General features: G+C 42.0%; 1 protein-coding gene across 3 annotated transcripts in view; it reads left to right on the forward strand.

Moving 5' to 3' along the window:
- Window positions 1-969: 969 nt before the first annotated feature.
- Window positions 970-26,617, forward strand: part of Pdss2 (decaprenyl diphosphate synthase subunit 2) — a 238,151-nt gene continuing 212,503 nt past the window's right edge. For 2 of the 3 annotated variants that reach the window (XM_041654993.1, XM_041654992.1), the window contains exon 1: window positions 970-1,557. In XM_041654993.1, coding sequence (XP_041510927.1) covers window positions 1,259-1,557 — 299 coding nt within the window. In that variant the 5' untranslated portion in view covers window positions 970-1,258. The remainder of the gene's footprint in view (window positions 1,558-26,617) is intronic. The other variant, XM_041654991.1, reaches the window with a different exon arrangement.

The following is a 26,617-nucleotide window of genomic DNA, read 5'->3' on the forward strand; positions in this document are numbered from 1 at the left end:
TCATCTGTAATCCCAGAATTTGAGAGGTGCATAAGGATCAAAAGTTACAGGTCAGTCTCTGCTACAAAGAAAGCCTCAGGCCCCTGAGGCCTGTAACAAAAAGTTCCATCCAATACTGAAATCATCGCCACTCTGGCAATAATCTTTTAGCAATGAGAAGAAAAGAAATTTTGGTGGCATATTACTCAATGTTTTGGTTAAGAGTGTGTATTTAAATCAGCAAGTTGTTGACTGGTAGGTGGCTCAAAGCACTAGCTTCAGGCATGAGGCCTGGGTTCACACCCTTGCTTAAACCGACCATAGTAATTTGCAATTCGGCTGTGCATCACTCAGTTTTCCCATAATGCAGGGAATAGTAGTATCCTGAAAATGCAACAAAAGATTGAGAGAGCCAATATGTGAAGTGCAGTCAGGCCAGTGAATTTTCCATCCTCACAGCATCCTTGTGCAGAAGGCAAAGTTGCTTCTGTCTGGTTTTTTCACAGGAGAAACCCGGACACGTCGGCCAGAGCTGAGGGGTTCGAGCGATTTGCGTCCCAGCTCTGCGGGGGGTCCGCGGCGCAGACGACTCCCAGCAGGAGGGGCGACCCCCAGCGTCCTCGCCCCCCACTCCAGGGCCTAAGGCGGACAGAAGCGAAGGGCGACCCCGCCAGCCCGAGCCACGGTCCCACGACCTCACTGCAGACGCCGGCTCGACTCACGACATATTTATTTACATAAGCTTCACTCTGCGCCGGGCTGGGGGAAACGTTCTGGCGACCCCGAATCCTCCCAGATCCAGGGCTAGAAAGGAGGCTGGAGAGCCTACCACATCCCCGCCGGGCGGGACACTGAAGTCCACGGCAGAAGCTTCCAGCCATTCCCTCGCACCGTGGTCACCGCCAAAGCCACGCCCCTCTGGGGCGGTCCCAGTGGTGCCGTAAAGTAAGGCGTACTCTTTGCCGCTCATCAGCCCGCCCCTGTCTGTACGGCAGGCCGCATTCCATGCCTCCAATATGGTGTTCTCCGTGTAGCCTGTGACTGTAGCGCTATTTACCACAGGTGGCCAGTGTAGTTTTGGGACTGCGGCTGCGATCCCGCCAGGTTGGTTTGCAGAAGCAGCAAACTTTAGTTCCGGTTACGGCTCCGGAAAGCCACATTTCTCCGAGAGTCTGGAATCGCCGTTGAGTTTAGAATCTGAAAGTTCCTCCTCAGCCCTTGTTTCCTGTGCCTTCTCTGGACACCTTCCCCAGGTCCCTGACCCTCTCAGATTCACACTATGAGCCTTCGGAAGCTGCTGTTGCGCCTGTCCGGTTATCTCGGGGCGGCTGGTCCCCCACGTCGCCAATGGTGGTGCTCGGGGGCCCCTGACACCATCTCCTCAGTAGTCTCCAGGCGTGCTCACTCATCCAGGTCTCCAGCCCATTGGAACCAGGTGGTGTCAGAGGCAGAAAAGATCGTGGGCTACCCCGCTTCCTTCATGAGCCTGCGCTGCCTGCTGAGTGACGAGCTCAGCAACATCGCCATGCAGGTGCGCAAGCTGGTGGGAACTCAGCACCCTCTGCTTACCACTGCCAGGTGAGCGACCCACCGACCCACCCGTACCCACGCGCCTTTTTTATTGCTGTTATGATATGGTCAGGACACTCATGCTAACTCTGTTCCCAGCTAGTTCTTTTTATTACCCGTGCCCCGTCGTCTTTTTTTCTTTTTTCCTGGTAGAACACTCAAGATAGCTCTGGGCCTTTCCAGTTCTTTTATCCCTTCTCTCCTTCTCTTTGGTATCTTTAAAAAAAAACATTATTCTATTTGGCTCAGCTCAGTAGATAAATGGTTTTCTTAAGAGAAAACCTTGGGGATGTTTTTCACAGTTTCGCGTAACTGTGCACATGCTTCTGTGAAGATATCAGAGACGTGTATTTATTTAGTCACACTCAAGATGTGAGATTTTAAAAGTGGAATAGATCAATTTTCATTTCCTCACTATTAAAGTGTTCACCTACAGAAAGGTTAAGACGGGAGAGACAGACTGACAAAGCAGACAGCTCTTAACAAATATCCAGGTATAGCACTATCCGGGTAAAAGTCATTATCCTCATGAAGCTTTTACCTCTTGATGCTGGACCAGTGTTAAACCTGCCCATAGAATTAAAAAAAAAAAAGAAAACTTTATCATTTAAAAAACAACTCATACCTCGTGATTTGTAGTTTATTTCAAACGGAAAGAGAAGTTGCAAGATGGGGAGATGTCTTTGCCGGTACAGGGTACAGCCACCTGGAATGGTCTCCAGCAACCATGTCTAAAGGCTCGAGGCTTGTAATCCCAGCACGGAGGATGTAGACTGGGGATTCCTATGGATTGCTGGTCAGCTAGTCTGGGCTAAACGAGAGACCTTGTCTCAAACTCTGCAGTGGAAAAAGAAACAATACCGTTGGACGTAAAGTTGGGAGGTGGGATTGTTCAACACCATTGGCTCTTAGAGAAATGCAGATTTCCGTCACCGTGAGATGCTCTCACGTGCTTATGAGAAGGAGTGAAATAAACACTGGCGATGCCACAGTCTGGAGAAGAGACAGAAAAAACAGATTTTGCACGCATTGCTTATAGGGATGTAAATTGGTATGACCAATATGGAAAATGGCAGTTTCTTATAAGATTAAATATATATTATACATTTCATTGATCCAACTCATGAACATTTATCCCAAAGAAATCATCGTGTCAATATCAGAACCTATACAGGGATGTTTATAATGTTAAAAGTTGGCTGTAAGTTTGCCAAAGTCTTGTCAGCAAAGTGTTGATAATTAAGAAGTTACTTTCAGCATGGGTACTTGGAATAGTCCCAACCGGACCAACCCAATGTCATTCATTGGTGAATCTTTGACCAAACTGTAATACATGTAAAAATACATTTTACACCATTTGTATTTATTTGTAGTACATTTATAAATTTTTTAAAATACATTTATAATTCATATAACACCATATTTGGTGGAGCTGCAGAGATGTCTGAGTCATTAATTGCCTACAATGCAAGCTTGAGCACCTGAGGTTAGATTCCAAGTACCCACCAAACAGCTGCCACCAAGAGTTGTATAAGTGGATTTTGTAACCCGAGTGTTGAGGTGCAATATGGAGACAGGCCAACCCTTTGATCCCATTGGCCAACCAGCCTATATCACTAATGAGTTCAGTGAGACCCAAATTGAGTTCAGCGAGTTCAATGGGAGACTGTGCGTGTCTCAGAGTATAAGGTGGAGAAAGATCAGGGGAGGCACCCAGTGTGCACCTCTTGCCTCCACATGTGTGCACATCTATTTGAACATATATGTGCCTTCCCAAATACAAACACTACTTTTTATTTGAAAATTAGGAGTCACCATGTGACTCAGCCATTCTACTTCTAACTATATTTCCAAAAGATTTTAAAACGATCTCAGATAGTTATATATTTATGTTTATAGCATTGTTTACCATATCCAGAAGGTAGAACAGCTCATGCGTTCATCAGTGGTGAGTGCATCAATGAAATGCAGTTTATACATAAATGGGATGTTAACCAACCTTGGAAAAACAACTGCATATTTTACAACAGCTGAACCGTGAGACTGTATGCTAAATGAAATGAACAACCTATAAACATGCATTCTGTTTGATTCTGCCTACATGAGCGTCACAGGAGTCAAACTCAAGAGGAAAAGGGTAGAAACTGAAGAGCAGTTATGCTAGCACTACTGAACTAGAGACACTTTGGTGGGGACAGGTCGTGCGTTTCATCAAAGGGTAGTTATTTGGTGTTTTTGAAGACAGGGTTTTACACTGTTACCCAGGCTGGCCTGGAACTCTCATGCCTCTGCTCCCTGAGTGCTGAGATTAAAGCCACCATACCCAGCTTTCTAACACTAGTTTTTTTTTTGTTTTTTTTTTTTTTAAAGAACTGAGTTCCACAAGTTTATATTATGTATAATCCCATTTGTACAATGTGTTTTTTTTAATATTATTAGTATTTTGGTCACTTTGACACAAGCTGGAGTCATCTGGGAAGAAACCTCAATTGAGAAAATGCTCCTATTAGATTGGCTTGTAGGCAAGACTATGGCATATCTTCTTGATTAATGATTGATGTGGGAGGGGGGGAGGGCCCAGCCCACTGGGTGGTCGTACACCCTGGGCAGCTGGTTCTGGGTTGTATAAGAAAGAAGGCTGAACAAGCCAGTGGGAGCAAGCTAATGCACAGCAGACATCCATAGTCTCTGCATCAGCTCCTGTCTCCAGGCTCCTGCCTTGGCTTCCTTCAGTGGACTACAACTGGGGAATGCAAGCCAAATACATCATTACTCAGTAAGTTGTCTTTTGTCAGTGTTTTATCGCAGCAATAGAAGCCAAACTAGCATGTAGATCATTTAAAAAAAAAAAAAAGCCCAAACTGTAGAGATGGCGAACAGATAAGTGACATTTCTAGTTAGGTGACATTGTTGGGAGAAGGGAGGAATAAAACGATGAAGAACTGGATCATGCTGATGGGCCAGTTTGGAGTCTTGTGATGGTGGCTGCATGAGTTTAGACAAGGAATAAAGCTGCACAAACTGAACACAAGAATGAGAAGCTGCTGAAAACGTGAACAGAATAAAGTTGATTTAGGGTAGTTGTATTATGCTATAAGTATAATACAGTAATTTTGTCACTGTTGAGTGAAGCTGTGTCCAAGGGACAGAGAACTCTATCCTATTTTTGCTACTTGTTGTCTATAATTATTTCAGTATTTAAAAAATAAACTTAGAGATATATCACTTCAAATCAAGGTGTAGTGAGGATGAGATGGGACTAGGAGGGAGGAGAAGAGAAGGGGAGACCGTAGACTTGTGTTTCTAATTTCAGTTCTATAGGTACACAGCATATGACACCAGCAACTCATTTCACTTTTCTGGGTTTTCAGTCACTAAACAGTGAAGTAAGGGGTTTCCCAAGATGATTTCCAATGGTGTTGCCAGTCCTAAACTGTCTGAAAACTTCTGTTGGACCTGGATTTATTTTGTAAGAAAGCCCTTCTCAGTGAAAAAAATCAAATGCAGTGGTGCAATGAATATGGTCCTTCTGCCTCAATTTAAAAATCTGAAAAGCAGTCAGATGTTGGTGGCTCTCACCCTTAATTCCAGCACTCGGGAGACAGAAGCAGGTGGATATCTGTGAGTTTGAGGACAGCCTGGTCTACAGAGTGAGTTCCAGGACAGCCAAGGCTGTTACACAGTGAAACCCTGCCTTGAAAAACCAAGCAAATAAAACTAAACAAAAAACCATAAAAGCTCAGAAAATAATGTAGTTTTCAGACTCATAACCTGATCTAAATGGATATGAGACTTTTATTCATATACCTTTTATTCATCGCAGTGAATGTGAATATTCATTTTGTTGCAAAAATATTAATGTTTGACTACAGATCTGCTTAGTCTTGCTGGAGTATAGAATTAATGCACTTTCCTAAATTCAAGAAAGAGTTACATTCTGAAAGATACTTGTTTCATAGGTGTGGTGGTTTGAATATGCCCCCATAGGCTCAGATATTTGAATACTTAGTCTTCAGAGAGTGGCATTATTTGAGAAGGATTAGGAGGTGTGGCTCTTTTGGAGGAAGCGTGTCATTGGGGATGGGCTTTGAGGTTTTCAAAGCTCGTGCCAGGCCTGTAGATCTGGATGTAGCTCTAAGCTCTTGCCCCAGTGCTGTGAGTGCTGTTTTGTTCTTGCCATGCTTCCCACCACGATGATAGTAGATGAAACTTCTGAAACTGTAAGCAAGCAAGGTAACTCATTTCTTTTATAAGAGTTGCCATGATCATGCTGTTTCTTCACAGCAGTAGAACAGTGGCTAAGACAAGGGTCTTTGGATGAGGGGCTGTGGACCTATCCAAGCTGGACAGTGGTCTATAGGAATGCCCAGGTAGATTATTAGTGTAGGAGAAACTAAAGGTAGCCACAGTGAGCCAACCTGTCCCTTCCTGCCAATACAACTTGTGCCCTGTGGTTTCATTGTTACCTGTATAATTCAATGAAGTACTTACTTGTGCATAATAAATACTTCAATCATTTATATTTCTGTGTGGATCATTTATGTTTAAGTGTTTTTAGCTTTTGTAAGTTTCCTTGACATACTACTGTGCTAGTTAGTTTTTATTGCCAATTTGGCACAACCTGGAGTCACTGAGACAGAGATCCTCTATTGCAGAATTGCCTTGATCAGATTAGCTTGTGCTCATGACTTGATTGATGATTCATGCCAGCATACTATAGACAACTCAGTGCTATCCTGGAGTGCCACTAATGCCAGCACTCAGGAGGCAGAGGCAGGCAGATCTCTGTGAGTTCAAGACCAGCCTGGTCTACTTAGTGAGTTCCAAGATGGCCAAGGCTACATAGTGAGACCCTGACTCAAAACACAAACAAGAAGAAAAAGAAGGAGAAAAGCAAGCAAGCTAGCTAGCTAGCAACTAACTTGTAAGTAAGCCAGTAAACAGCATGCCTTCATGGTCTCTTTTCTTTTCTTTTCTTTTCATTTCTTTTCTCTTTTCTTTTCTTTTCTTTTCATTTTTCTTTTCTTTTCTTTTCTTTTTTTTTTTTTTTGATTTTTCGAGACAGGGTTTCTCCGTAGCTTTTGGTTCCTGTCCTGGAACTAGCTCTTGTAGACCAGGCTGGCCTCGAACTCACAGAGATCCGCCTGCCTCTGCCTCCCGAGTGCTGGGATTAAAGGCGTGCGCCACCACCGCCCGGCTTCATTTTTCTTTTTTTTTCTTTTTTCGAGACAGGGTTTCTCTGTAGCTTTGGAGCCTGACCTGGAACTAGCTCTTATAGACCAGGCTGGCCTCGAACTCACAGAGATTCGCCTCCTGCCTCCCGAGTGCTGGGTTTCGGTGACTGATTAACTGTTACCTGGAAGTATAAAAGGAAACTAACCCTGTTATTCCCAAGTTGGTTTTGGCCATCGTGTATATCACGGTGAAAAAAGGCCAAACAAACTGGAGCAACTGTTGATTAGTGATAGCCTAGATGCTTCTGAGATCTAGTGGGCAGTAGTTGGTGGTTTAAAAGATGGCATGGATGCCTCTTGCTGTGGGACTGCTCAAAGTGTTGTGCAAACGCCACTGGCTTCTTTTAGTGATGTGGCTTTATTTTCTTGGATTATTCTGGACAGATTGGGCTTTTAGGATTAAACATTTGTTTAAATACTTTGCCTTTTTGCTTTTGCCTTCAGAACACTCTGCTCTCTAATAGATTCAGAATGGTGGGATTCATTAATATGCTATTATAGGAGAAAAGTATAACTGTAGTCTCTTAGGGGTCATTGATTCCTTAGAAAAGACAGCTTGTTCCCCTCCACTTTAGTTACTTGGCTGTCTAGAGAACTCATTAGGTTTTTTTTTAATTTGTTTGTTTTGTTTTATTTCTTTTTGTTTGTTTTTTTAATATGGTGAAATTCTTTAGCATTCTTTCAATTTGTTATTAGAAATTTAATTTTAGTCTTCCATGTTTATGAAAGACCCTTTCTAGATTCAGTTCTGTAATTACTGACTAAAAACCTTTATTACTTACAAAGAACTTTTCTTGGATGACTAGGAGAAAATTATAAATTTTAATTCATTCCACAAATATTTGAGGTTCTCTGGGCATGGGGTGTACAAACATGAATAAGACACAGTTGTTGCCATCCAGGAATTCATGAGAGGTGCAGTGAGCAGGAGCTCCCGACTCGGCCTGGCTTTGCACCCTGCTCCCCCCACCTCCCCGAACTCTCAGGTAGTTTACTGTAGCTCCCTGTGCCCTGGCCTGGGTAAGAGTGGCACTTAAGTCAGGGTTTTATGGGAGTAAAAGAGTTACTATAGATCTAGTATTTAGAACAGTGCCTGGCACATAGCTGATCTCCAAATGGTAGCAGCTGTCGTTGCTATTGGAAATCTGTTTCAGCGGGAACACAAGCCCAGCTTCAGAGTGCCTTGAGAGAAATGTGGCATGTGTGCCTAGTGTGCCGAGCAGACAAGCAGAAAACTGAAGATTTCTAAAGGCAAAGTGACCTGAAAATTGGCTTGTGTTGGATGAGAAGGAAATAACTGAAGCAGGAAAATATAGACACAAGAATTGCTTGGAAAACCTAGGAAACTTTGTAGTGATGTAGGGTAAACATGGAATGGGATGAAGCAAAAGAAGAGGCCACAGATGTCTGCTCCATGATGCAGCAAGTAATGATGGACTGTAGACTTGCTCCTCTACTGCAGATAACCAGAAAACTGGACAGAGCATAAGCAACAGCTATATTTCATTTATTGCTAAATACTCCTGTTTGTAACTTCTCTTAGATAGGTTTCTGTTGCTATGATAAAACACCATAACCAAAAGCAACTTGGGGAGGAAAGGGTTTATTTCAGCTTGCAAGTTACAGCCCATCATGAAGGGAAGTCGGGACAGGAACTCAAGGCAGGAACCTAAAGCAAAAGTCATGGAGGGGTGCTGCTTACTAGGTTGCTCCTCATGGCTTGCTCAGCTTGTTTGCTTGCTTGTGTCTTCCTTTCTCATTTTTTGAGATAGGGTATCCCTGTATAGCCAGCTTGAACTAATGGAGATCTGCCTGCCGCTGCCTCCTGAAGATTAAAGGCCAAGCCACCACACCTGGCTCAGCCTGCTTCTTGTATAATTTAGGACCACCTGCACAGGCATGATACTGCTTACAGTGGTCTGGGTTCTCCAACATAGTTATTAATCAAGAAAATACTCCCCAGACTTGTCTACAGGTAATATGATGGAAGTATTTTATCAGTTGAGGTACCTCTTCTCAGATTGACAGGAAACCATTCAGGTCAGGCTTGTCTACTGAACTGACACAAAGCAGTTTATTTACCTATATGTTGTGCATGAATATTGAGACCGTCTTTAGATTTTGGCTACTGTTAGTGAAATGTCTGCGAACCAAATAAAGTTGATTTAAGAGATAAAGGAGAAGTTGAGGCCAGATTTTGGGGGTAATCTTTATATTTCATTAAGAAGATATAATTTTAGCTGAGTGTTGACAGTGTGTGCCTTTAATACCAGTACTTGGGAGGCAGAGGCAGATGGATCTCTGTGACTTCGAGGCCAGCCTGGTTACACAGAGAAACCCTGTCTCAAAAACTCAACATAAATAAAATAAAAGAAGATAAAATCTTATCCCACTGTCAGTAAGAGATCTCTGACCAGATGCGGCCTTTAAAAAGCTGGCTTTAGCAGCTGTGGAGATCATAAATTGTAGAAAAAAGAAGCTGGGTGCAGAGAGACCTAGAAGAAGACTGCTTCATTAATTTCTTTCTTAGCTGCTAGTTCAATGTGTCTCCTAATGGCCAGGTTCTGTGCTTATCATAGAGAATATAAAACCCACCAGATACCAAGTCAGTCACATTGGCCTACTCCTTACCAAGATTTCTAGTTAAATAAAAGACATATAAAACTGTCAGTGCAATAAAATATTTCATACATGTTATGATTAAAACGTTTAAAATTTAAATGATGACAACACAAGAAAGGCAAATGGTTCTGAGCTCAAAGATAATGAACTGAGAAGTCTTAGGTTCCTGACGTTGAGATGTTGTTGGGGACCAAAGGGTGAGGTGGGGTATGAATTTAGGCAGTAGCTCTGGAAATGAAGAGGAAAGAATGGGTTCAAAGTCCTTTCATGAAGTGAGGCTGAGAGAACTTGATGGTTATAGAGAACAAACCTGAAGTAAGCTGAGTGGCTCTTTCTTGAGGTAGCAGGGGCTATTTGTGGGTGAGGATGTTTGGAGAGCACAGAGAAAAATGAGATGTCTAAAATGCAATCAGACGTGGATCAGGTACCGATAAGGAAGGCGGATACCAGAGCCAGAGCTGGAAGTGCTCACCCGGGTAGGACTGAAAGCTCAGGGTTTCTAGTCTCTCAAGCATAGTACATAGGATTGTCAACATGTTTTAGTTATAAACAAATTGACTTGGCATGACTTGACAAGGAGAAGCTAATCGGGCCTTGGAACCTCAAATGGGGATGAGGACATGGTAGGGAAACCAGAAGCAAAAATGACCAATGTCTATGGGCAGCACTGGGTCAGAAGTGTTGCCCCTGGCTGGATTAATCCTTGGATGGATCCTCTAGCTTCAGAGTCTATGGGAGGCAGTCTGACCTTTCTTGCATCATAAACCTGATCCATATGAGCTCCCCTGTGTGCTAGCAGTGTGTATTGTGATCAGCCCTGCATAAGTCTTGGCCACTCTTTGGTCAGTTGGTTGATAAACTGATGTTTCATAGAGTAAGAGAAAGAAATATCCCCAAAGAAGACATGAAATGTTGCAAGACAAAATGTAGCATGCCCTTTGCCTGAATTTACTGTACCCCTACTTTTTATTGTACAGATAGTTTAAAGAATGCCCCCCCCCCCCAAATTGATGCACTTAGTCCTCCATGGCGCTTCTTCAGAAAGGTAACCTACCGTCAAGCTTAAACCTCTGAGTGGTAGCTGACCTTTTAATTTTACTGTGACTTAGCTTGTTTGTTGTTTAAATTGTGGGTTAAATATTAAGTTGACCAACTAACATTGTGCCCATCTAGGTAGAGAACAGAGCAGGGCAAGGGAATACCAAGAAGCCTTGACACAAAAGCATTGGCTAATGGTTGCCTTTTCAATTTTGACTTTGTCTTCACACCAGACTTTATTCAGGGCAGCAGTGTGTGTGTGTGTGTGTGTGTGTGTGTGTGTGTGTGCTTGTGTGTTTTATATATAACTAAATATTATAATTTATAAATATATATGCATATATATTTACATACACATATACCTTCTTTTTTTTTTAATTTTTTGAGACAGGGTTTCTCCATAGCTTTTTTTGGTTTCTGTCCTGGAACTAGCTCTTCTAGACCAGGCTGGCCTCGAACTCACAGAGTTCTGCCTGCCTCTGCCTCCCTAGTGCTGGGATTAAAGGCGTGTGCCACCACCGCCCAGCTCACATATACCTTCTTGATAACTGTAAGTCTCCTTTACTTTTTTTTTTCTGCCATGATGAACCAGATAGCAATCTTAGCTTCTAGTTCAAAATAGCATTATTAATTCTCTTAGCAGAAGCACTCTTTCTCTGGACCAGAACCTTTATTAGTCTTAGAGAAAACAAAATCTAGAGAAATCATTAGTGTTGGTTGTGAAAAGTGCTGTGTCCAGTGCTAGTTCAGCTCATAAACTGCATTCCACAACAGTAGCCCAACTCTCCAACAGGGCAGTTCCCTGTGGGAGCATGGCCCATGCGGTTATGGGCTGTTTTACCATAATGTGAGCCGGTTACTTTTGGAAGATGGGGAGAGCGTGTTTAAGAACACAGGAGCCCAGCTAATCATTCATCTGAGGTACTGTTGAGTTGGATGTCTTGTGAACACACAAGTAAGTCCACAGGCCGTTGCATTGGCAGCAGTGTGATAGGAAATCACATACAAGCACAATCAATGTCTCTTCTGAGGAGTGTGACAAATTGCTAACATCTCTATTGTGAGTAGTCACCAGACTGCTCCTTCTGAGTAAATGGCTCATCTGGAGGACTTTACATTTTGGGGATACTTAGCAGTGATGCCACTAAGTTAGCCTGGACATGGTTAGCCTTCCGCCTAATGAAGGGCTGAATTGACCAGGCCTTGAGAATAGCCATTCTTTCTTTTCTAGTGAGGTAGTTGTTTTTTTTTTTTTAATTTGTTCATTTATTATGTATACAGTATTCTGTATGTCTGCAGGCCAGAAGAGGGCACCAGATCTCATTACAGATGGTTGTGAGCCACTATGTGGTTGCTGGGGATTGAACTCAGGACCTCTGGAAGAGTAGGCCTCTTAGCCTCTGAGCCATCTCTCCAGCACCCCTAGTGAGGTAGTTTTATGGTCACATGGAACACACATTTTTAGATGTCCAGAGATTTACCCAAATTGCCCTTCTCAAAACTGTCTTGTCACTGACTGTCCAGACATGCCCCATCTCAGTTCTTATCAGACATGTCCAAAATTGCCATGTAAATCCTAACCCAGACTACTTAAGAATCATGGTGAATAAGGGTATGAACAACTAACTAACTCTCTGTCCTTCACATAGGGAAGATTTGTCCACTTACCTAATTCTTGGAAGCCCCTTGAATGAGTTGAGCAGGAGCCCTTTTATCCCACTCGAGCTTGGTGGTCACAGGCAGCTCATGAAGTTGTGGGAGCAGATTGAGAGTGAGAGGGACATAGCAGGAGGACACTCAGGAGGTATTTCGCCAGCGGTTTGATTTACAGCCCAGTTGGGCCTGCTAGAATTTCGAATTAAATGCATCCAGTAATAACTAATGATGAGCACTCTGACTATATGGTCTCTTAATGTTCTAGTCAGTTTTCACTGGAGTTTAGTAGCAAGCCAAAGCTGTTTCCCAAAAGGAAATAGTTACTTTAGCTGCTTGCTAAAATGGTTGTTGGCTTGTTCCAAAACCTTAGAGGCTAAACTGTTTTCATTGAGGATTTTTCATAGGTTCATACATCATTTTATGTCAAAACATTCAAAAGATTGTCTGTCTAACAGGGAAGTGAGGAAAGGAGGATTGTACATACACAGGGGGCTACCCCCAGAGCCTGTCAGTGCATTTATCCTTTTTTTGTTTGTTTGTTTTTGTTTTGTTTTGTTTTCCAGACAGGGTTTCTCTTTGTAACAGCCCTGGCTGTCCTGGAACTAGCTCTGTAGACCAACCTGGCCTTGAACTCACAGAGATTTGTCTGCCTCTGCCTCCTGGGTGCTGGAATTAAAGATGTGCACCACCACCACCACCTGGTCTAGTGCATTTATCTTTTAATAGTTTACTCTTTCTTTAGAAATTCTAAATACAGTGGAATGCAGTGATAATAAGGAAAGAAAGTTTGATCGGCTTCCATTTTGTGTGTCTTGATACAATAGTCCTTCCTCTGACCTAGAGGCTCACTGCAGGGATTGTGACGGTATATCAGACTGTCTGACATTTAGGATAACTGTATGGGGCTCTCATGTTGACTACTGTGAGAGGAGACTGACACGCCCCCTCCATCCTGCTTCACATACATCCCTTGCTAGTCCAACTAATGGGCCTACACTGTGAACGTTTTAAAAGATTATTTTTATGTATTCTTTGGCAATTTCATGCATGTATACATTGTATCTTGGTCATATTCCCCTTTGCTTCTCCCTTTCTCGATTTATTTATGCACATGTGTGTATATGCACATGCCACAGTGTGTATGCAGAGTTCAGAGGACTGTTTACTTGTGGGAGTCGGTTTTCTCCTTCCACCATGTGGTCCCAGGGATTGAACTGAGACTCTTAGACTTGGTGGCAAGCACCTAAACCCTCTGAGCCATTTAGCTGGCCCTGTGCTAATAACTTTCAAAAGAAATCACTTATTTTTATTTTATGTCTGTGAGTGTTTTATATGCACGTATGTGTGTCACATGTGTGTGGTGGTGCTGTGTAGGCCAGAAGGGTGTTGGATCCCATGGAACTGGAGTTACTGACAGTTGTGAACTGCTGTGTGGGTGCTGGTCACTGAACCTGGGTCCTTTGCAAGAAAAGCAAGTGCTCTTAACTGCTGAGCCATCATCTCTCCAGCCCCAGGATAATAACTTAAGGGCCATTGGATTATTGATGGAGTCTCTGCAGGAAAATGACCCATGAAGAGGTGAGAACTCACTGGGTTCCAATTGTCAACCTGGATCAAACCTTCTAGAGAGTCTGATGCAGGTAGTTTTTGCCAGCATATTTAAACCCAGTATAATTTGGAAAAAGTTTCCTAGGTGTAATACAGATCACCAGTGCCCAAGGAAACATAATTACACTGAAACTCAACTCAGAAACTTATCATTTCTTCCAAGAAGATGGGGTCTGGAGATAGGCTACTGTACTAGCTTAAGGGCCTAAGGAAGGATCTGGCCTGGTCTCAGTCACGTGGATAGATAGAGGTCATTTCAGCTATTAGCCACCTGGTCCTGATTGTAGGAGCTTGATATGGTCTGGCCCAACAGATCATCAGGCTGTTAATCACCTCGAATTCCCAGCTTTCTGGATGAAAGAACAGATTTTATGTCCATTCCTTTGAGAGGACAGTCCTGTGTGTTAACTTTCCTGCTTTCTATGGAGGTCTTTGGGCACAAGGACCTTCGTGCTGTGTTCCCAACAGATTACTATTATTATTTCTTTTCTTTTCTTTTCTTTTTTTTTTTTTTTTTGCTAGGTTATGGTTCATTTGGGGAAGCACATTCCAAAATAGACAGCCTTGAAGTACTATAATCCTTACACTAATTCTTTGTTTAGATTTTCACAAATTAGAATTCAGACATTTTTCCGATCCTGATCATTACTGCTATATTAACATTTGGTCTTCATTGTTACTGAGGTACGAGATTGCTTTGTTCTGTTCCATAGGAGTCAGAATCTTCTCCAACACCCCAGAAGAGATGTCACTCAGTGGAGTGCTTTTCTAGCATGGGCAAAGCCCTGGGGTTTGTCAGGGTTCATACCAGTACCACCTGCAGCCAGATGTGGTGATGGCACTCCTGGTAATCCCAGCACTCAGGAGGTGGAGACAGGAGGATCAGAAGTTCAAGATTATCCTCAAATGTACAAAGAGTTCAAGACCAGGGTATACTATTGGGCAGTGGTGGTTCACAGCTTTAATCCCAGCACTCATAAGGCAGAAGTGGGTGGATCTCAGTGAATTTGAGGCCATCCTGGTATACAAAGCAAGTTCCAGAGCAGACAGGGCTGTTACACAGAGAAACCCTGTCTTGAAAAATCAAAATAAATAAATAAGTAAAAAATAAAATTAAAAAGACTAATGTACCATGTGAGACCTTTCTCAAAGCAAACAAGGAAAAAACAAAATATCTTAGCAATTTGCTCCAGCAAGTACTCATCCGTGCTTGTGACGTCAGGAGAGGTTGACTGAATGCTCTTCTACAAACAGCTCCTGGAGGGGCTTTCCAGAGTGGGTCAGAGACCACACACGTGACACAGGCTCTAGAAGCGAGGCGTCCTTCTGCAGTGAAGCTGGCTTTGCTTCCTCTGTGACTCACCCGGGCTTTCACAGACTCTCTGTTTTTCTGTTTCCATGTACTGAAATTTCATTCTAACAAACACTTAAAAAAAGCTTTAAACAGTATTATTCTTCCAGAATCTCTTTGGAATGTTCTTTCATTGGCTTCAAAGATTTTTTTCTTAAAGCAAATTGAATGGTTTTATTTCCAGTATTGTGAGTGAAGAGATAAGTCTAATGAATAGTATGTTATACTCTAACATTTTGAATTTGCCAGACATTGGTAATTTGTATGAACATAGTCTTGAGAGTGTTTATAATAATAATTATAAGGAATTTGTGACATGATTTCTGTCAGATTGTTAAATATCACCAAATCAAATTTGTTCTTGGAATGAGAATGTCATTTTGAATCTGCTTTGTTGACTTTCCTCTCTAACGTCAGGCCATTTCTTACTCCGTTCTGTCCTTATCTTTCTTAGGCTCCCTCGCATTATTAGTTAAGTCATGATTCAAGATGTCAGGGTAACAGAAAGACAGTTGTCATGTGTACTCACTCATAAGTGGTTTTAAACATAAAGTTAAGAAAACCAGCCTAAAAATCACAATCCCAGAGAACTTAGACAACAATGAGGACACTAAGAGAGGCATACATGGATCTAATCTACATGGGAAGTAGAAAAAGACAAGATCTCCTGAGTAAATTGGGAGCATGGGGACCATGGGAGAGGGTTGAAGGGGAGGGGAGCAGAGAAAAATGTAGAGCTCAATAAAAAATCAATAAAAAATTTTCTAAATTAAAAAAAAGATGTCAGGGTAAGGACTGCTGTATTCTGAGGTTCCCCATCACTACTTGAGGACAAAGGAGAGGTAGGGCAGTGTAGCATGAGTTTTATTGGTCTTACTAGTAAAACTCAGGGTCAGATATCGAGATAAATGCTGAAAGATCAGAGAGACAAAGGTGCAAACCACAGCCACCTCTTACCTCAGCAACTTCTCAGCCAGAAAGGGGCTACGCTCTTGTCTCAGCCCTGCCATATCATTTCCTCTGTCCTCCTCCCAGGTGCTGGGATTAAAGGTGTGCACCACCACTGCCTGGCCTCTATGATTTACTAGTGGATGGCTCTGCACTCTGATCTCCAGACAAGCTTTATGTGTTAGAGCACAAACAAAATGTCACTGCAGGGCAGATCTTCTCTGGAAAGCTGCTTTCTGCCTAAATGATGTCTGCAGTGCCTGATACTAGTTTGTAGAAGGAGCTGCAGGCCACTTCTGCCTCCCAGCTCCCAGCCACCGGCTAGCCTTACCCAAAATAACAACACACAGATTGTATTCATTTAAACACTGCCTGGCCCATTAGTTTTAGCCTCTTATTGGCTAATTCTCACATCTTGACTAACCCAGTTCTAATAATCTGTGTAGCACCACAAGATGGTGGCTTACTGGGAAAGATTCAGCATGTCTGACCTGGTGGCTAGCTCCATTGCGTCTGACCTGGAGAGAAGAGGCATGGCGTCTGCCTAACTTTCCTTCTTCCCAGCATTCTGTTCTGTCTACTCCACCCACCTAAGGGCTGGCCTATCAAATGGCCAAGGCACTTTCTTTATTAACCAGTGAAATCAACACAAAACAGAAGACCCTCCCACATCACTAGTTGACCATCTGACAGCCCTAGATGATGTCTGCAGTGCCTGATACTAGTTGACCATCTGACAGCCCTAGATGATGTCTGCAGTGCCTGATACTAGTTGACCATCTGACAGCCCTAGATAATGTCTGCAGTGCCTGATACTAGTTGACCTTCTGACAGAACCTAGATGATGTCTGCAGTGCCTGATACTAGTTGACCATCTGACAGAACCTAGATGATGTCTGCAGTGCCCGATACTAGTTGACCATCTGACAGAACCTAGAATCATCTGAAACACAGACCTCTGGGCACACCTGTGAGAGATTATTTAGAGTGGGTTAGCCTGTGATCTAGCCTGTGGTTAGGCCTGTGAGGGATTATCTAGAGTGGGTTAGCCTCTGGACAGGCCTGTGAGAGATTACCTTGAGTTAAGTGGGAAGACAGACTCACCCTAAATATGAGCAGCACCATTCCTGTGGTCTGGGGTCCTGAACTAAACAAGGAGAATGTGAACTGAGCATGTGTATCCACCACTCTCCTTCTGGACTGTGGATGTCATGTGATCAGCTACCTCAAGCTCCGGTTACCCTGTTTCTCTACCATGCTGGGTGTGGCCTTGACTTGTGAGCAAAATAACCCGTTTGTTCTGTCCTTAAATTGCTTTTGTTAGCTACTTTATCCCAGGGTGTGTAAGGTAGTAAGACAGTGTCCCAGTTAGAAACTTGAGAATTGTGACAGAGGACTTACACATAAACAGTGCTATTGCACCTAGAGTTGTCACTCCCTGCGGTGTGCTGGTATTTCTGGGGAGATGTGAACAGGAATCTACTTACCCCAGACAAGGAACTGATGACAAACCACGTGAGGGTACCACCAGAGCCCAACTGGTGAGCCAGTTAGCTTATTAGGGTTACTTACAGGAATATGGGTGAGGGATTACTTAGAGGAGCAGAAATGACTCAAAGACAGTTGGATCCCCAAAGCCACCACAGCACAAATGCTGGCTCACAAAAGCCTCGAACCTGTAGCACACTGTGTAGACCGAAGGCAGCTCAACAAGTTGGAGAGTCCTTTCCAGGCTGGTCTGAGAATCTCAGCAGTCCTTACGACTTCCATATGCTTGGAGAGGTAGGCTGTCTAGTGAATCTGTCAGATTCAGGAGCTTCTGGAACTGTCATTGAGTTGTTCACTGAGTTTTAAGGAGCTACCCTACAGGATGACAGTTTCACCAGTCTCTATGACCCTTGTGTCCTAATGAGATTTCTTCTAAGGTGGATTGGGAGGAAACTGCTGTGTGATACTCCATGCAATGCTCCATTTCATGGCCATTTTTTTCAAAGGTGGAAGTCCAGGTGATACTTCGATAAGTTGCTGGTCTGGTCTGTACCACCATATAGACAAGTGGCCGTTGAACAAGACTGTTGTCTTATGGTTCTTTATTTGGGCCTTGATATCTTCTGATATCAAGGTGCTAACTCCTAAAGATGCCCTGAAGGAGCTTACAGCTCCAGGGACCCTTGGCCTGGGCTGTTTTATGCTGTTATATGTTCAAAAGGAATGTTGTTTAGTTTCCCAGAACAAATTCTATGATCGATCTATCTATCTATCTATCTATCTATCTATCTATCTTCTCACCTTTTTTTAGGGATGACTACATGACAACAGAGTATTCATGACATGGTTTTATGACTCCTAAGTGAGTGCATGAATATTGGTAGTCCTAGACCTAGTCTTTAATCTAACTTTACAAATTCTTAACATTATGCCTAGTCAGCCTAGGGGGCACATTGAGAATGAAGCTGTTTCATCTTTCATGGTTTTACTGTTTCGGCAAATACATTTTCTATATATTTGTTTGTGAGTGTTTGCTAGAATAATGATACCTTTGTTATATTGTCTTTTGTCCCAAAGAGGATAGCCTGGGACCTTAATGGTTTAATTTCTCCCGAATTAGGTTTCTGGCTGTCTGTGTGTATTACCTAGTGAAATTCCTGCTAGATATTATCTTGCCACCTGTTTGCTCCTTCTGCCCTATTTATTCAGCACCGAGTTGGGAATGCATCCTGATTTTAATTTATACTTGAAATTCAAATTTTAGTTTAACTTAATTAGAGCAAATGTATACTATCTACAAAGAACACTGCAATTTGGGGGGCAGGCCTATATAATGTTGTACATAGGAATGTGGGCTTGTATACCTACTAAAACTTAAATTTTAATACTGCTATTTCCTAGTTCTGTGATATGCAGAGTTCTTTGTGCCTGTTTCCTCACTTGCAGAAGGGATGATATTTATTCTGGTTTCACAGGATTGTAAATAGGCTCATATTATAGCATATTATAAAAGCTTTGCTTACGTGTTTAACCAATACAGCTGCCGTTATTAGCTATTATTTGTGTCTAATGATTTCTAATGGTCTCAGGCTAGTCATAATCCTCCAACACCTTCCCTTGAAGGATAGTTAGGAGCTCAAAGAAATATTATAGATTAAAATTATCTGAGAGGTATGCTGTGTTGTATAAATATGAGGTGGAAATGAGATCATGACAAGTATTAGAAACAGTGGCAGTTAAAACTGTACTGGAAAGAACATAGTTTGAAGTAGGCAGATCTGACTTGGGATTGAAGAGCTTAGGATCGTTTTAGGTTACTTACTGCCTGTTTAGACAGGCTAGCCACTCAGAGCTTCAGTTTTCTCATCAGCAATTGGAAATAATAATTCCTATACTGAGGACTACTAAAACTACCTTGAAGGCTTACTGAAAGAAAAATTAAAGCGGTAGGCCACAACATAGTTCCTTTTCTCCTTCCTAACTAGAGACTAGGAAATAGCTATCCTTTCTGAAACAAATTAGTAGTCCATCAATAAACTTTGAATAAAGTGGGATTTACTAACGAATCAGGAAGCTGAGGAGAGTAAGGATGCTGACTAGAATGTGGCTCAATTTGATTTGAGAACCGTTTTAACCCCAGCACCAGTGAACATAATGCACTTTAGGGTTTGTAAACTCTAGGTTGGGGTGGTAAGTAAGGTGTTGCCATGAGAAGTGAGGAGTGCATCTCATGGTGCTTTCTTTCTGAATTTGGCATGTTCTTTTTTCTTGGCATATTAGCTGCTGTTTGCTAAGGTGCTGTTGCTGCTACTGGAGCCATGTGGATACTTAGACTCTCAATAGTTAGGAGAAGGAGTATTTGTTGTTGGATTAAAAACGATGTGCCTGTCTCTTTAAGTGACTGTCAGATCAGAGTTGTACCAGTGTCCATTTAGCAAAGTTTCCTACAGATAGTTGGTTTTCTGTTCCGTGCATGGAGCTGCATTAAAGACTTCAGGAGCACCCATGTTCTGGAGGACATAGGGTAGGTTTCAAGAGCACCCCATGTTCTGGAGGACACAGGGTAGGTTTCAGGAGCACCCATGTTCTGGAGGACATAGGGTAGGTTTCAAGAGCACTCCATGTTCTGGAGGACACAGGGTAGGTTTCAGGAGCACCCATGTTCTGGAGGACATAGGGTAGGTTTCAAGAGCACCCCGTGTTCTGGAGGACACAGGGTAGGTTTCAAGAGCACCCCATGTTCTGGAGGACACAGGGTAGGTTTCAGGAGCACCCATGTTCTGGAGGACATAGGGTAGGTTTCAGGAGCACCCCATGCTCTGGAGGACACAGGGTAGGTTTCAGGAGCACCCCATGTTCTGGAGGACATAGGTAGACTTCAGGAGCACCCCATGTTCTGGAGGACACAGGGTAGGTTTCAGGAGCACCCCATGTTCTGGAGGACACAGGGTAGACTTCAGGAGCACCCCATGTTCTGCAGGACACAGGGCAGGTTTCAAGAGCACCCCGTGTTCTGGAGGACATAAGGTAGACTTCAGGAGCACCCGTGTTCTGGAGGACACAGGTAGACTTCAGGAGCACCCATGTTTTGGAGGACATGGGGTAGGTTTCAGGAGCACCCGTGTTTTGTAGGATGCAGGTAGACTGTTGGAGAGCTTTCTTCTTGCCTATCTTTATCTGCCACTCTCCAATTTCCACCTTAAGCTGGAGTAGCAAGAAATAAACCTATTCCCATTTTGGAAGCTCTGCTTAGCCACATGGTGGAACACAAGTGCTCCCGCTTTCCTTAGCAGTGTCTGGTTGCTCCAGGTCAAATTGCTTTTCCCCTCTGTCTTCTCAGAAATTAGCAGCTGTGACATCAGTGACTTGCACTCCCTTGTGGCCTCCATCTGTTGTCTCAAGAGGTGACTGTTTCCACTAGTCTAGTAAATGTCCTTCAGATAACCATTTGAGTTGCTATTTCTCTTTTTATTTTTTAATTTTTTGGGACAGGATCTCTGTATAGTCCTAGCTGGCATAGAAGTCACTCTGTAGACCAGGGTGGCCTGGAAGTCATAGAGCTCCACCTGCCTGTGCCAACTGAGTGATGGGACTAAAGGGGTGCCCAGCTTTTGAGCTGCTCCCTATATTTTGGATTATGAATTTAAGTGTTCTTGTCTTTCTGTGTGTTCAAGATGTTGAAGTGAGGATGCTGTAGGACTTCCAGAATGAAATTCTGGATTTCCCTGGATCATCTGGTAGTAGCTATGACCAACTGTGCTGAAAGCATAGGAGCCAAAATTTTTGTGTTTTTTCTGTGAAAGGAACCCAGGAATGGGTGGACAGACTTCTTGCTGCTGGTGTGGGCAACACAGAGATGATCACAGTTAAGGAAGGCAAATCAGAACTAAGAGAAAGGTCCACCTAACAGTGTAACTCAACAATAGAAGTCATTCTGAAGAAAAGATGGGTGTGTCTTTATTCTGAAGATAATTCAAGGATCACAGTAAACAGTAAGGCCAGATGAAAGGTTCTGCCAACACAGCTCCAGTTGCAAAGGAGTGTGCAGACTTGGGCCCAGGACTGTGACTAATGCAAGCAGCATTGCATGATTCTTCAGTGTATTCTTAAAATATAATATCCATTGCTCCAAAAAGAAAAAGTGTCTCCTAGGCTAGAGAGATGATTCTGTGTTTCAGAGCACCTACTGCTTTTGTAGAGGTCCAGGGTTTACTTCCCAGCGCTCACATGGCAGCTCACAACCATCTATAATTCCAGTTCCAGGCGATTCTGCTTGCACATACATACACTCAGGCATACACACATATGCATAAAATAAATAGTATTGAGAATAAGTGTTTCCAAGAATGTGAACTAGAAATAAGTGATTTCTTCTTTGTATTCCCATTGCCCCACCTATAATCAGTACAGAAAACCCTCAGTAAGTACACCCAGAATTGAAGTGGGTGGAATAAAACTTTTCCTAACTGGAGGTTCTTACCTCTTTCCTGCCCTTTGCCTTAGTCATTACTTTAATTAGATTGTGGTGTTCCCTCTTACATACACTTCATGGATTAAAGATAGGATCAACACTTCTTGGAAACAAACCAAGAGAAAATGCAATTAAATTCTAGCAGGGTTAATTAAAATTAGGTGGGGAACTTTGCCTGATCATAGTACTTGTTAAGAATGGATTGCTATAAGGTGCAGTTGCATAGTTTTATTTTGAAATCTTCCAAGCAGTTGCCATGCACCTTGAAGATAGAAGCAAAGGTAAATGTAAAATTTTGTCTGCGTCTGTACAACGTACCAGTCAACACTCTGAATGTTTCAGAAAAATATGATTATATTCAGTATGTAGCATGAAAATACATTAGCTTTAGAACATTGGAGATTTAGTTATAATTGGAGAACAAATTCTAATCAACAGGTGCACAACCTCCACAAATATGTAGGATTTGTCATTCCAAAATTTACTCTTATCAGAAACAGCTGTTTCTGAATACTGCTTCATACTATTGGTCAATTCATTACGATTGTTTCATGTGGTTGTGATTTGTAAAATAATTTTGATTGTATGCTAACCACAGATCATATTTTAAAGTAACAATGCAATGGAAATCCTTAAATTTTGGCATCTTACCTGGGTTGTCATAAGTTTAAATTCTGGAACTTCCCAGTAATACTACAAGAATAGACTCATTTAAGACAGATGGCAAACATTTCTAATAGGGAGGGTTCTTTTGATTTTTTCCCCTCCATGTTCCTACTGCTTAACCAGAACCCTAAACACAACATCTGGAGTTACTTAAACAACTATTAAAAGTCTGGGTTCTTAATCAGAAAACTTTTCCTGGCAGTGAAAAAAAAAAGCTTGGATACATAGGATTTGTATAATTGATTTTTTTATATACAAACTCGCTCATCATGCATACACAGGTGGGGACGATTTGGGGTTGTTGATGGGCCTTGAGAGTGACATGTAACCCATTAGCCCACAGGCATCTCTCCCTTGGCTTTTCTAGTTATACTCTAGTAAAGCAGCTACTTTCTTGTTAAGTAATGGTTTTATTTTGAAAGATGTGTGGTATAAATTCATTTAATTCTCTTTTATTCAGATAGGAAGCATGTGCTTCAAAGGTCTTACTTTTATTCCCGTTCCTTTGTAGTTTTCTTTTTGTGAGGCAGGATAAGTAGAAAGGTAATAGCTAAGCTCTGCAGATAATACTAGTGTCAAAGAATAGAACTGAAAAATATGCTATGTCACAAGTCAGCAAAAGTTTAGTGGCCTCTCGGCTGTTTAATCTAACCAGGGGATGTTTGAAGTAGAAAAAGTTTCTCAGCGATAACTATCTCAGGGTTTCTATTGCTGTGAAGAGATACCATAACCATGACAACTCTTATAAACGAAAACACTTAATTGGAGCTGGCTTATAATCTTGAGGTTTAGTCCATTGGTGTCATGGTGAGAAGCATGGTTGTGTGCAGGCAGACATGGTGCTGGAGAAGAAGCCAAGAGTTCCATATCTAGATCGGCAGGCAGCAGGACAAGAATGCCATATTGGACCTGGCTTGAGCATCTGAGACCTCAAAGCCCTACACCAGGACATACTTTCTCTAATAAGGCCATACCACCTAATAGTGCCACCCCCTGTGGGGACCAATTTTATTCAAACCACCACAACTTAGCATATTCTTGAGGAAACTAGATGTATACATGTGAAAACTTAATGATATTGGATCAGAAGGAATCATGATTATTAGTAATTGCTAAGGGAGTCTAACCACATGGCTCAGATGTTCAGGATCCATCACCGTGGGCTAGCTAAATCAATGGCCTAGGGGGAAAAATATGTTAAGCTGCTTGAAGACTGTTCAGATAGATGGACCATAGGTAGCAGCGGCCTCTGTCTTCCCTCTAATTAGAAAGCCAAGTGTGAAAGCTAGGAAGAGCAGAGTTAGTATTATGCTAATTCTGAGTAAAAAAAAAAACCCAGAGACCTTTATCTCAGGAAGCCTCAGAAACCTTTTGGTAGTTTCAGCATATTGTAAACTATCTTCATTAGGATCAGAGAACAAAAACACATTTTAAAAATGCCGTAAACACAGGTGGATCCTGTTCCAAATGCTCACACTGAACGAAGCAGTATTTTATTATAACTGACACTCCAAGTAGTTTACCTGAGGAAGGAATGCACATGAAGAAACCATGTCTTTTCTGGAGAAACCTGACCTTTGAACTGAACAAGCCTTGGGAACTACTGTCAAATAAGCTTTTGAAGATTCTGCTCTTGATTCTTACCAGTCTAAAGAGGAAAAGATTTCTTATGTATTTTTCTCAGAACTGGCATGATTATTTTTCTCAAGATCATGTTAAGGGAGATATATTACCATTCTAACCATTGTTTCCTTTGACCATTTTCCTGTTCAGCTTTTCAAGAGTACACTTGCTAGTGTATTATTAAAAGATTAACCATTTGCTTATCTATACAAAACTACAGTAGTTACCAATGAAATGGAATGGAAAGTCTGAGCTTAAACCCAGGACACTTCTCCAGCAAATTGTCAACGAAGTACACTGGACGAAGGACAAACTTGTTAATCAGTGGTCCCTTGGAAAACTGGATATCTGTAAGCAGCAAAGTGATAGCAGACCCGTTTCATCTGATGCAATCGACTTGGAATGGATTATAGATCTGTATGTAAGAAATTGTAAATTTCCAAGAAGAATATATAGGGGACTGCTTTAGGATACTGACATAAACAAGTGTTTGTGGGAATATATAGGGGACTGCTTTAGGATACTGACATGAACAAGTGTTTGTGGGCATGAAATCCCCAAAGCATAGAAAACAAAAGCAAAAAGCAGACAGGTGGATTTCATCAAATTAAAAACCTGTACTTTATAGGAGACAGTGGCAAGAGAGAATCAATAGAATGGAAGAAAAGATACACCTGAAAAGGAGCTAATAACCAGAATATAATAACTCATTAGATCATTTTCATAATCCAATGCAAATGAAAACTGAATGGATTAATTTAAGTAGTAAGTTCTCAAAGAAGACATACAAAGAGTCATGACAAAATACTCAACTTTACCAATCACCTGAGAAATACAACTAAAACCACAGTGAGACCTCACCTAACTTTAGTAAGAATGGATGTTACCAAACAAACCAAAACATACTGTAATGGTTTGAATAGGAATGGTCCTCATAGGTTCGTATATCTGAATGCTTAGTCATTTGGGAGTGGCACTATTTGGCAAAAATTAGGAGATGTGTCCTTGTTAGAGTAGGAGTTGCCTTGTTGGAGGAATTATATCACTGGCGTTGAGGTTTCAGTGTCTTTTTTTCCTCTGCTTGTGGGTCAAGATGTAACTCTCAGCCACTTCTCCAGCACCACACCTGCCTGCCACCGTGCTCCATGCCACGATGATGATGAACTTACCTCTGAAACTGTAAGTTGCTGTGATCATAGTGTCTCTTCACAACAATAGAAGAGTGCTAAGACACAGAGCAAGTGAAGATGTGGAGAAAACCCTTATATGTTGTTTGTGGGAATGTAAATTAGTAGTGCCATTGTGGGGAATGCTGTGGAAACATCTCAAAACCTTAAAAATACATCTGTGGTTCAGTTCATCAATTCCTCTACAGAGGGGAAACCCTGTATCAGGAACTGAAGTTAGTCTGTTAAGACATCAGCACATGCACTATTTATAGTTGTCAAGAAATGGGCTATCTTACTTGTCTATCTACCAATAAATTACATACACAGCCGAATACTATTCAGCCATAAAAAGGATGAAATCTTGTTGACAATATGTATGGAACTGGAAGCCATTATGTTACATGAAATAAATCTGGTATAAAAGACAAATCCTATAAGACTTATGGAATGTAAAAACAGTGATCTAATAGAGGTTGAGAATAGAGTGGTAGTTCCTAAAGTTGAGGAGAGGAACAGAACTGAGAAGTAAGGAATATTGACCAGTAGGAGCTAAGCTGTCATTTGATAGGAGCAAAAAACCTGTTTTGGGGTTTGGTGAGATATCTAAATATATAAAGGCCCTTGCCATGCAAGCCTTACAACCTGAATTCAATCCCTAGAACCTAAGTAAAGATGGATGAAATGAAACAACTCACAAAGTTGTCCTCTGACCTCCACATATGAGCTTGGCATGTGCATGCACACACACACACACACACACACACACATAAAAAATTTAAAGAGAAGGTCTGATGTCCTGCATATTGGTATGACTGTGGCAATAGCATTTGCTTTTCAAAAACTAGAAGAAAGGATTTTGGATGTTTTCAGTATAAGCAAATGATAAATGTTTAATGAGATGCATATGGTCACCCTCTTTGAACATTATATAAACATGTTGAAACATCACATGGGAACCCATAAGTATGTACTTTTTTTTGTATCAACTGAAAACTGGCACATCTCCCTCGGGCTTTGCCTGTGTAGAACTAGCTCTGGCTGAGGCTAGAAGGAGGTGGTACTTCGCTGGAATGAGCCTTGAAACATCTAATTTAGCAGTGAATAGGAGGAGGGGGCTTAGAAAATAGGAAGTGGTTCTAATGTTAAACAAAGACTTGACATCATTTAAAATCTCTGTAGGAAAAAAAATTCCTTA

This window comes from Microtus oregoni, unplaced genomic scaffold (assembly GCF_018167655.1).
Source record: "Microtus oregoni isolate MIOR12 unplaced genomic scaffold, Mior012 000006F_ref0000085, whole genome shotgun sequence".
In the NCBI taxonomy this organism is placed as follows: domain Eukaryota; kingdom Metazoa; phylum Chordata; class Mammalia; order Rodentia; family Cricetidae; genus Microtus; species Microtus oregoni.